The 12034-nt window shown below is 43.3% G+C and overlaps 1 protein-coding gene across 1 annotated transcript; it reads right to left on the minus strand.

The window, feature by feature from the left end:
* Positions 1 to 262: 262 nt before the first annotated feature.
* Positions 263 to 10555, minus strand: mocos (molybdenum cofactor sulfurase). Its single transcript, XM_085478295.1, has 15 exons — positions 10221 to 10555; positions 10049 to 10138; positions 9876 to 9942; positions 9132 to 9776; positions 8952 to 9028; positions 8617 to 8816; positions 8406 to 8522; positions 7929 to 8309; positions 7659 to 7821; positions 7445 to 7526; positions 6922 to 7046; positions 1412 to 1508; positions 1126 to 1267; positions 934 to 1038; positions 263 to 801 (listed from the first exon to the last, which is right to left on the minus strand). Exons 1-15 carry the CDS (start codon positions 10330 to 10332, stop codon positions 694 to 696), a joined length of 2511 nt encoding a protein of 836 aa, XP_085334421.1. The 5' UTR covers positions 10333 to 10555; the 3' UTR covers positions 263 to 693.
* Between the last annotated feature and the right edge of the window lie 1479 nt (positions 10556 to 12034).

The following is a 12034-nucleotide window of genomic DNA, read 5'->3' on the forward strand; positions in this document are numbered from 1 at the left end:
TTATGACAGTTATTGAAATGAAAAATTGCTAGGATGGTGGATGCTCATATTATACACGGCCAAAGTTTCAAATAATGAGGTGGGTGTATCCTCTATGAGCCAAAAGCTGGGGCTTCATAGGGATCTAAACATTATTTTCAGTCATTTTTTTCTACTCTTGGCTCCATTAATGTGGTCATCTAAAGCACTCAGCTCTGGCTGTGAGCACAAGCCACTTTCTTTTCTTTTCTGTGGAAGGAACAGCCATTGAAGACAAAGTTGGTTTAAAGTGATGGGGATTGCATTCTGGTTTTTTTTTATTTACCTTTTACACAGCAACCCAACTTTTCTGGAATTGGTTTGTAATTGTACACATTTCTATTTCTAGAGAGAAAAAAACCCTCCTTGCAATGCATTTGCTCAACAACAAAGTTGTGACAGCAGTTTTTTTTTATTTCACATCTTCTTTACATTAAAAAAAAAAAAATCCCCAAATGTCATACATTTTCCATCACAACAATCTGAAAGCCTGAATGATGTGGCATGAAAAGGACACTTGAGGACCACTCAGGTTATACAAAGAAAATGAGCAAACGTCTCCAGTAACTCTGTCAGTGTTTGACAGGTGATATTTAGGATGCACAGCAGAGAAAAGGCCTCTAAGGACCAGAGATGTCACTGAAATAAATTAAGAGGATGTTGCAGACGACTGCTTTAAGAACTGTTTGGCTTGGGCTGTATGAGGGAACCGACCGAGAGGACATTGGCTGCTGCGGTGGAGCCCTCTGTTAGCTGATGGGTCAGGTAAACACCAAAGGTCACCTAAAAAAAAATAAAAAAAATCACAAAATAACAGAGCGTTTGAGTTGCCACACACACACACACACACACACAAACAAACACACAACCACACAAAGCATCTACATGAAGGTGCAGTAATTGCTTTTGACTGACCTTCCCGCTGCGGTAAGCAGATAGAGACATTAGCGGCTCTTTTGTTTTGCTTCCTGTGTCTTGGTCAATTCCAACCATGTGACATCTTCCACAATGTCCTGCAACCTTCAGGTTAATCACAGAGGGAGCATATTCATTTTGGACAAATCCGCAGTTGAAGATTTCATCATTTATCTCAAAGTGTCAGCTCACCATGAATTGAGTACTGCCAATAACCAAGTGTGACCAATTATCCTCCTCAAACGGTTCGACACCAGCGATGACTAAATTGGCCCGGAAGCGGCTAATGACACTCTGTGTGTCAAGGAGCTGATCGCCCTCAGAATCGTCCTGCCTGAGAAGGCAAATGGGGAAATTGCATGTTAGTTTGCCTTGCTGTGTAAATGACCCACTGTGATGCAAATGTACAGACATCGACGCATCCTGAATATTTCACTGGAGCCATGTGTATTTTGAATAACATGCCATGTGTTCAAACCTGCTGCTCATTAGGTTCTGAATGAGCTCCACGCTGGCACGGCTGATCATGAGATACTGAGCTTCATTTACCAGGGAGAGCGATGTGGAGGTGGCAGCTAGAAGGGAACAACTTCATATTAGCACAGTGAGCTGAGGAAAACATTTTCATTAACACTGTCGTTTTAAAAAGTCTGGTAATTGAGGTTTTACTGAAATACAGCATTTGGAAAATGTAAGTGAATCTTGGCACACATCCAAATGCGCACTCACAATTCAACACACAAAATGTTTTGTTGGGTTACACGGATGAAATCTTCTATCACTGTGTCCTTGAAATATTCTTAAAAAAATATCAGAGAATGTACAAGGAAGTGACAGCTGCAGAAACTGTAGCAGAGAAAGAGCAGCCACAAAAAATGAGATGGTTATACCACAATAAATACATTTTTGTTTTTTAAATTAAAAGGAAATAATTATTGATTAGATATTATGACAGAAGTTGTCTAGTAAATAAAACTTGTCAAGAAATATTATACTGAAGCAAGAGTTAGTTTTTCCAGACTGCAGAATTGCTCTCTGAGTGCTTATTTGTCAAATTGCCAGTTATGGCCTAACAAATATTAAAGATTCGAGTGAAATTTCACTCGATATGAGGAAATTTACTCAGGCTGTGAAAACAGTTGCAACAAGTTTCTTAGTGCTCTACAGAAAATGGACAATAACCTGAGATCATAACATCCCTAAAGACGTAATCAGCAGTGGTACTGTACACTGGATTAGTGCATAAACTGATGGATTCAGCCATTGTTTTCTTAACTCCGTGCTTTATTAATGCTGTTATTGATTTTTTTTTTTTTTTAAATCAGTTGACTATGGTTAGCAAGCTCATTTAGCAAGCTCCATAAACTACAGTGGTGGAAAACACAAATGCACTTTGTTTTATGCACATGCAATTTTTTTGGATAGTCTGCACTATACAGTATAGCATATATACATATTAGGGGTGCAACGATACTCGTATCGATATTGAACCGTTCGATACAGTGCTTTCGGTTCGGTACGCATATGTATGAACAATACAAAATTTGTAATTTATTTTATCAACTTTCCTTCTGACGATGCTGTCTGTGTTGAGCGCTCAGTAAATCTGCGTTCGACTACTCAGCCTAGGCTGCACTGTCGAGCGCAGATCCACTGAGCGCTCAACACAGACAGCATCATCAGAAGGACGAGCGCAGGGCAAGCTAGCGAGACAGAAGTTAAGCTCTCCTTGCAACATGGCAAATTGAACCTTCCCCACCCTCATTCAGATGTGGCGTTTGGAATTATTTTGGTTTTCATGTGACATATGACCCTGAAGGTAAGCGCATCATGGACTAAAGTAAAACAGTATGTTGGATGTGCCACGCAATGCTCAATTACATGGGTGGGAACTAGTGTGTTAGCGAGCAGTTAGCTCGTTAACGTGTTAGCCGTCTAGCCCCACGCAGGGGTAGCTCGATAACGGAGCACTAGTGGGAACACAACGAATATGACTGCACATTTACATCATCCTAGTGCAAAGACAAGTGGAAGCAGACAAAAACAACAAGCATGCATGTTACAAACTTTACCCGAGTCATTTAGACAGCCGTTAGCACATGATTCTCCTTATCGGGACCTGATATGTTTAATATTGTGGCGAGCTCAGACAAGGAGGAGAGGGAGGTGTCGTTTGGTCTTGCTTACCGTGAGCTAGCCAGGGAGCACAGCCGTTTATTGACATCTGCAGAAGAACACTGCCGCTAGCTAACTCCTCAGCGTGGCAACCGCACAGCAACAACAACACACAGAGCGCCCTCTGACCCCGGAAGGACACACCGTCGCAGCGAGAAGGCGTCACCCATCACTATGGCAACATAAACAAAACATAACTGTACAAACAGAACCCCGAACAGCCCTGACCCGCTACATAGCCCCCGCCTAAGGGGTCAGTCGTCCCCGACGACCCCATTGCCCCACACAAAGTCCTGCAAATGTCCAGGTGCCTTCTTTTGGCGCACCGCCGGTCACGACAGGCGGGGGAAAAGTCACTCGGGTCAGAACATGGGGTGCCACCATCATCCCACTTCTGACACCAATGTGGCGAGCTCAGACAACGAGGAGACGGAGGTGTTGTTTGGTCTTGCTTCCCGTGAGCTAGCCAGGGAGCACAGCCGTTTATTGACATCTGCAGAAGAACACTGCCGCTAGCTAACTGCTCAGCGCGGCAACCGCACAGCCACAACAACACCACACAGGGCGCCCTCTGACCCCGGAAGGACACACCGTCGCAGCGAGAGGGCGTCACCCGTCACTATGGCAACATAAACAAAACATAACTGTACAAACAGAACCCCGAACAGCCCTGACCCGCTACAATATGCTGCTGAGAATATAGCCCAGAAGAAGCGTATAGTATAGCTTTTATTTTGGAAAGAGCCATTTCTCTGTAATAAACTCTCTTTTCCAAAGATGAGTGACTCCTCAATCAGATACAGGTGTTACCGCGCCAGAACCGCGGCCCCGAACCGTAGTAAGGAAACCTCTGGCAGTTACTTGAAGGTTCCGTAACTGACTCGTAGCCGGCAACAGCTTACTATACAGGTCAACTCCGCTAGCAAAAAGATCGAAGGAGGCGTAGGAAACTGCTTCACCGAACTTTATTTCTTCTCTAAGGCACGAACACAGCGTACAGTGGGCTGAAACAGTTTACTCACAGCGAGCATCGCCGACACAACTCTGGCTGTCGAGGGAGTTATTATATTCCTTTTATTTATTTTCTTTCCGTCTCTTCTGTAGCTAACCGTTACTTTTTCCCCTTCTCCGCTCTCTCTCTTCACACACACACACCAGGCAGTCCCGCTACACACATCCCGAATACATTTCCCATCAGGCTTCAACCTTAAAGGGCCATGCCTGTAACACAGGGCTTGCAAAATCGGGCTAGCGATTTTTCCAGTCGGGCTACCAAAATCTATCTCTGCCCTGCCCTTCGGGCTATTGTAGGAAGGAAAAATATATGTCAATGCTTTTGCATTCTTTCGGAAATGTAGCTGGGTAATTATGTCATTGGCATCGGTGAGCCACTGTCAATATGTGACATATTGAAATCGCGTTTGAATTTGCGCTTGTTTTTTGCTTTCACTTTGCAAATATCCAGGTGCCTTCTTTTGGCGCACCGCCGGTCACGACAGGCGGGGGAAAAGTCACTCGGGTCAGAACATGGGGTGCCACCATCATCCCACTTCTGACACCAATGTGGCGAGCTCAGACAACGAGGAGACGGAGGTGTTGTTTGGTCTTGCTTCCCGTGAGCTAGCCAGGGAGCACAGCCGTTTATTGACATCTGCAGAAGAACACTGCCGCTAGCTAACTGCTCAGCGCGGCAACCGCACAGCAACAACAACAACAACACACAGGGCGCCCTCTGACCCCGGAAGGACACACCGTCGCAGCAAGAGGGTGTCACCCGTCACTATGGCAACATAAACAAAACATAACTGTACAAACAACCCCGAACAGCCCTGACCCGCTACAATATGCTGCTGAGAATATAGCCCAGAAGAAGCGTATAGTATAGCTTTTATTTTGGAAAGAGCCATTTCTCTGTAATAAACTCTCTTTTCCAAAGATGAGTGATTCCTCAATCAGATATATTTATTTTTTAAATTATTTTTGTTTCAGCAACATTAAATTTAAAAACTGTACTTTTGAGTTAAAATATATATTTATAATTTTAATAAATGACAAATTAAAAAGGCATGAACATTTTTTTTGTATCGAAAAAATATCGAACCGTGACACCAAAGTATCGAACCGAACCGTGAATTTTGTGTATCGTTGCACCCCTAATATACACATATACATATATACACATATATATACACATATACACACACACACACATATACATATACATATATACACACACACACACACACACACACAGTGTAGTTGTCATATAGTTGTACTGTTGTTATTAAGTGAGATGTGACCATAGAGATCAAAATTATGTTCTGCAGCTTTTATGTGTATAAATTTGGGCTTTTTAACATTGCAGTCTACAGGGTTTTACTCACTTTTGGAGTAAGCCTCAAGGCCACTCTGGGAACGGCAGCTTTTTTTCCTTATGTGCTTACATCCCTTGGCCTTGTTGCTTAGCTTGAATACAAATAAAAAAGTTCCAAAGATGTGGAGTGTGGGAAATGAAGATGTCAGAAATGTATATTAAACGCCAGGATAATCTGGAGACTCGCAAAAGGCAGATTTCAAAACAAAGAACGATCGGCATCTGCACAGGCGAGGCTGAGATGTCCTAATTTGCTGTAGCTCAAAAGACACAGCAGTACAATGGCACCGACTTCACATGGCTCCTCTCATCATACTCTTTCAAAGTGGTACGATAAGAAGAACTGTGGTGTCTGGATTTGTGTGCATTCCTCTTCAAGGAGCATAAGTCAGGCCAGTGGTAGCAGCCACAAGTCCATTTGTTCATAACAAAGTGGGAGTGACTCTGAGGTCTGCACAGAGCCTCAAGTTCACCATCTGATGGGGAAATTTAAGTCATGCAGACCCAAGCTGACCGTTGTATACATGCAAAAGTATAAGTAAGTATTTCCTGGTATAATCCTAGCCTTAGATTCTCCCTGGATGCTAAATGTCCAGAGCTTTCAAATCCCTCATCTCCAGTTTGTAGCACAGGCTTGCCATTAAAATCCTGGCTCTCCATACTCAGATTAAGTTCACTTTTATGAAGTCATATTAACTATAACAACTGAACTTGATGCACTTTATGCATTTATTTATTGTGTTTTGCTTGCCTTTATATTAACGCTGACATGGGACAGTACTACAATTTCATTGAACTATTGTACAAAATTTAAGTACACAGTTTTAAGCCACTGAGTTGTGACATTTAACTCATTAATCAGGTATGCACTACTTTTAGATAAGCACTTTAAATATACATATCTTGTGTTTACAATGGAACAGCCAATCAGAAAAACGTTGGCTTAAGGCTGGGAGAGTGAATTAGCTAAAATGGCTTGTGTCAGAGTGGCGCACACAAGCTAGGAATAAGATAAATAAGGATTGTTTTGAACTGTGAGTCATCCAAAGCTACTCCAGTGGAGCCCAAAAAGAAAATATAGAGGATGAAATGAACATATTGGGGCATGTTTTCTGCTCCCTTATTAATAATTTTCACACATTGCAAAGTGCAAAAGGAATCAGGTGTGAATGTTTGCTCAGTAGGTGTGATTTTTTAAAATCAAATCGCATGTTCCAGTCTAAATGAGGGATTCACATCCTTGGCTGAGAATCCCTGGCATACGCAGCATTTTCACAGTCTTTCGGATTACAATCTGACGCTCTTAAGCAGTGTTACAGAAAAAGATGTTGCCAGCATTACTGAATGCAAGGTCACACTGCTCGTGTACTGTATTCCACATAAATCTGGAGTAAACAGAGAAAGGCGAGGCAAAACAGGTGAAACGCTTGTACTGGTACCTTCACTCGGCCTTTTCTTCATTTCTCGGGTGAAATCAGGCCTTTGTTTTATCAGGCGGCACGGCTGTCCAAGGAAGTCTGAAAGCCATGATGCAGCCTCATCCCCACAGTCGACAGTCTCCACCCTTGGGGAAGGAGGAAGATTATATTCAGGAGACCCCCGGGGGAAATCTACAGAGTTTTGATGCTGCTTACTATTTGCTGTGACATCTAATCGGAGAATCACTGGGTGAATGGCTTTTTTTTTAAGCTTGTGACTTGTCATGTGGGGATCTGTCAGAGGAGATTAATATCATCCAGTGCTCTATTGTTTGTTTTCCCCTAAAAATGGTAAGCAGCAGGAATTTCATAAGAAGCTGGGAGAGGAGGGCCTTATAATGCCATCCGCAAAGAAGGGGTAGCATAAAGAACGACACAGGTAGGGAGAGCGTTGACACGAGAGAAAAACAAAGAACAAATGACATGTGTCACAATATTTCCTGCAGCTCATGCTTTTCGGATGTCTCAAACGCTGCCAGCTCACCTGTCACCACAAACTTTACTGTGACACACCCTCGTGTGCGAATGATTGTTGTTTTCCAGGGGAACAGAAATGGTATCCATCCCTGTAGGGCGATTGAAGAAAAAGCAAAACAAAAATCCTCGTTGAAGTTTACGGCACAAAAATCGGACTAACTGAAATTTAGACATATATTTTAAAAATGTATTCCCAGTGAGCCATGGACTGAGTGTCTGACCTGGTGCCTGCAGGAGCAATTTGTTGGAGCGAATGTGGACTTGCGGGCGAATGAGACACAAACGTGGCTCCCTCTTCTGACTCAGGCAAACGCCGTTTCCATTTACCACCATCCAGCCTCTGTCATACAGTAAACCCAGCGGGCCCACCGGCCAGTCGTGGACCTGCATGAAGAGCAGAGTCAAATCAAAACAGGTAGAGTGGAAGAAGGGGGAGGAGAGAAAAAGGTTAGAAAAGAAAGACGAGAGATAAGGCTGGGCTGTTCTCAAACCTCATACGCTCCACAAGATTTGATAGGATAGATGTATATGTTGGTCAGAGTATAAGCCACCCCATGGCTGTTTGAGTCTCTCAGTTGAAATCCCTTCAGTGATGCTTCTGTGGGCTTCTTTTCATCTCCTTTATATACTTCTCCATTAGTAATTTTGATTGAAGGAGATTCATTGGAGTCCTCTGACGCTGCAGCAGCTCTTTTTAACTCCTGTAGCCTCTCTTGGTCTACTCTGACGGGTTTCTCTACGAAGCACTCCACCACAAAGTTCAGGAACTTTTGACAGTCTTCAAATGTTGACATGTAGCCGAAGGACACTCGAACAGATCCGGTCGGCTGGCCATCCACTATGTCGATGTTGTCTCCACAGACGTGGCCGGCCTTGAAGAGAAAAAGAGAGAGAGAGAGAGACGTTTCATTCTACCTACGCATGCCCTTAACCGACTTTGACAATTTTCTCTTTCTTTCATCTCTCACCTGCAGGTTCCTCTTCACCCGCTGACTGGTGATCCCGAGGAAGGACTGACATGCCCCCGTGTTGCAGAAGCAACCCGTGCGCACGTGAATATTGTACAGGTTGGCCATTCTGTCGACCTGTGAGTGACAGAAATTATTTCACCTCCTTTACATAAACACACAATTATTAGACTGTTATGAAATAGAAGTAAATTCTGTTTTCCACATGCACCTGTGAATAGCCAATTATCTGTCCATTTGAATCCATTAGGTTGAAGTTCAGGACTGCGCCCTGTGTGATTGGACTGTCAAACTGGCCTTCGGTGTATATGTGAGCCACTGGTCTCCCGTTGCCATGGCAAAGACTTGACAGCAGCATGTAAGTGTATCGTGCCAGGCCGAACGTGTGCTGCTGGATGTTGTGCATGCCTCCTGAAGGGAAAAAGAAATAAACGAAGGTTGAGGGTTGTTGTTTTTAACCTGAGGCAGATTATAAACAACCCGCATACGCATCATGATTTCGCTATTAAACAGATTGAATGAATCGCCATGCTCTGGCAACAGTACCTGTGATTCTGTAAAGAGCTTCAAATGCGTGATTTAAGCCAATGATGTCCAAGAAGGACACAGTGCCATCTTCAAATCTTTATCGGGGAGAGAGAAAACATTGCGTTTTGAATACAGATGCTCACAACAGTGAGTTCTCAGAGACTATCTGGCCTTCGATGGGCTGTAAGAATGTTTTACCTGTCAGAAATATTTGCTGCCTGCACATAATAATCTTCTCCGGAAAGGTAAGCTGCTGCTGTGCCTCCTCCAAAATAAGTCTTTTTTAGTATGTCTGCTGCGTCGTTACGGACAAGAAGCGCCCCCAGACCTGTGGGGAAGCCAAATATCTTGTAGAAAGAGATAGGAATGAAATCAGCAGGGCAGTCCTGTAGGCTTAGAGGCGAACAACTGACATAAGAGGCTGCATCGAGCAACACAAACCAGCGGCCTTGGTGGGCGCACGCTGGGTAAAGGCGTCTCGCCTGGATGCCTTTCACATGGCTAAGGGGATACTTCCTCCCTGAGAAGTTGCTCTGTGCTGGGTAGCAGAAGAGGTGCGGTGTCTGGCAAATAACATCTTCAACTTGAGCTTCATCCTTTGCTCTGTTTTCCAATTCCTGCGGGGAGACGGGCTGGGTAACCACCCCCCGGCTAGAAGTCAGTCCTCTCATGCCAACTACAGAGGTATGGCTGTCAGTGAGGTAGCAGAAGTGACTCCCTGCTTGGCTCTCTGTGTGCGACCTCCAGGGAAAGCTCTCAGCCACTAATTTAAGAGCGGCTGTACAACCAGAAGTGAAAATCACAGAGTACTCCTCAGGGGTGGTGTTAAAATGCTGCAATACCCTGTAAGAAAATGTTTTCACTCATTTATTCCAGCAAAGTACCAACTGAAGGAGTTGCTGGCCCATTATTAAGGCTTTTGAGAGCATGCACAGACTTTACCTGTATCTGACCCGGTCCACCGTGTCATGTGTGAATCTGCTGCTGGGGTTGTGGCTGTGGGGGTTTCCTATTGGGGGGAAAAACAAAAAGGAGATGCTTTTAAATTTCATGGCTCAAGGAAAAATAACCACATAGCAGTAACACTTGGTGGGATTTTATGTGACTTGTCTCACCGTACAGATTGCTTGTAATGTCCCGGCAGTAGTCCCTAAGCACAGACTCGGGATACAAAGTAGCTGCTGCATGATCCAGGTATGTTATCCCTGTTTACAACAGAGAAGCAACGGTTTACAGCCAGCGGTTCCGTCACTACAGCTGCTGCTCAGGACTGAGCACAATCATTACCTTTAATCCGCGTGAACTCCTGCTCGATCACGTCTCTGAAGTTTTCTCCATAACCGTAGCGCCCTGAGACCTGCTGAAAAGTTTCAAAAGTGCAAAGTTGGTGAAAAGCCATTATGACAATTGTTCCGCCGAACAAAGGTAACACAAAACACAGCGGGACTGCTCCTGCTTCAGATATTTCAAACGCAGTCCTTATCACTGCGTAGGTTACTGATCGACTCTGCTAGAGTGTAAAGTCCGGCGGACAGCAGCTGAGCTTTTGTAGTCCTCGTCCATTTGTAGTCCCTGTGCGTAAGACCGGCCGACCCAGCAGATGTTGGTGTTACTTTACCTCGGTGTAATGACTATTTATTTATTTACTGCTAGGAAGACGGAAGACGGAAGAGAGCACCAAAACATGCTGCTCCTTGGACCAATCAAAACTGTTGTAGCTGCACTGCGGTCACGTGGGAAAAAAAAATCTCAACCTTCGCTTTTGGCCAATTTTTGTAGAAGAGCATCAGATAAACGGTTGGCAATCTTAAAAATGTTTAGCTTAGAGAAAAAAAAGTCCTTAAAAATGTACACTGGTTTTTAATATAGGTTAGTTGAATCTTGTAAGCTTATTGGGAGGCCAGGTATTCTTTGTGAATGTGATTAACGATAAGTGAGAGTCATGCAGTTTTAAGTCTATCTACCTTAAAAAATGTTCTTTTATATTGTGTAATTTTATGTGTTTTTACTGTAAAACAGATGGTGCTGTGGGATATAAAACCAAAAGTTGGGACACAGTATATTTCCTTACATCAACATTTCTTAATTATCAGATGAAATATATATTTTTAACACATTCCAAAGGGGGCGCTGGCTGTAGAAATACATGCATTATGCACGTACATGTGTTTCTGGCAGCTGATGAGAGATCTGCACTGACACATAATCTATAGCTGTCATTTTCATATATGGGGCATCCATCAGATTTTTGAGTGCGTTGTGTCCGCCCAGCAGACATGAAAGGTTCACAGGTGCTAAGCACATATATACATTTAAATAATATCATGAGCATGAACTGTGTATTCATCCTGTACAGGCATTTAAATTCCTTCCAAGACATCTGAAATCACTGCTTTGAGTAACAAGCATGAGAAATTGCTTCTCAGTACCTCTTACATATCATCCGACTCCTAGCCTCGCTGGCTAACAGGGTGCACAAACGAGGGCATTAATCAGAAGTGACTGATTAAAAATATTGATTAGTTCACAATAATACTGTGTGATGATTAAGATGTGCTAGCTATAGAGCTAGAAAGCCACAGAAAATCATGCAAGGGCAGTGTGTATATTTTATCCTTTATCTAGTTTTTCCCATTTGGGTAACCACTACATGTACTCTGCTTTCAGTAACTGTAACTGATTACACCAGCAGGTCTAAGTAATCACTTCACTGTAATCCAATTACATCTAATCCCTGACTTTTTAATCTAGTTGACAGACAAGGTACATGAAGGAGAAGAAATTAGTCACAAGTGATTGGCATGAAATGCCAGATCATCTCATGGTCTCTGAAAGGATAGAAATAGCTGTCACATGCTATGCCCTTGAATGCTTTGATGCTCCTCTTGTGCTTCTGATTCTACTTGCAGTTTGGACACAAAGAGACACCCTGTTGAACCTGTTTTGTTATAACTGGATAAAACTTTGCTTACTTTTACTGCTTAACCTCTAACCTTGTCTTAACTCTGAAATAAAGGCCTCCTAGAAAGTGAAGCGAGTCAAATCAAGTCAGTATCGAGACTTATAAAGACAGCCTTCCTTCTTCTGTTCTCACGAGGTAA

The sequence above is a fragment of the Copadichromis virginalis genome, linkage group LG13 (genome assembly GCF_057382275.1).
Source record: "Copadichromis virginalis isolate Kocher_CV1m ecotype Utaka linkage group LG13, C_Virginalis_male_GT1.1, whole genome shotgun sequence".
Classification (NCBI taxonomy): domain Eukaryota; kingdom Metazoa; phylum Chordata; class Actinopteri; order Cichliformes; family Cichlidae; genus Copadichromis; species Copadichromis virginalis.

Bases quoted from the DNA above. Each gene is read 5' to 3' on its own strand.
- mocos (XM_085478295.1), bottom strand. From the start codon at position 10,332: ATGGCTTTTCACCAACTTTGCACTTTTGAAACTTTTCAGCAGGTCTCA. The intron at 9,943-10,048 runs GTGAGACAAGTC...TCCCCCCAATAG, and splicing joins CATTACAAGCAATCTGTACG to GAAACCCCCACAGCCACAAC. The intron at 7,527-7,658 runs GTCAGACACTCA...ATCGCCCTACAG, and splicing joins ATTGCTCCTGCAGGCACCAG to GGATGGATACCATTTCTGTT.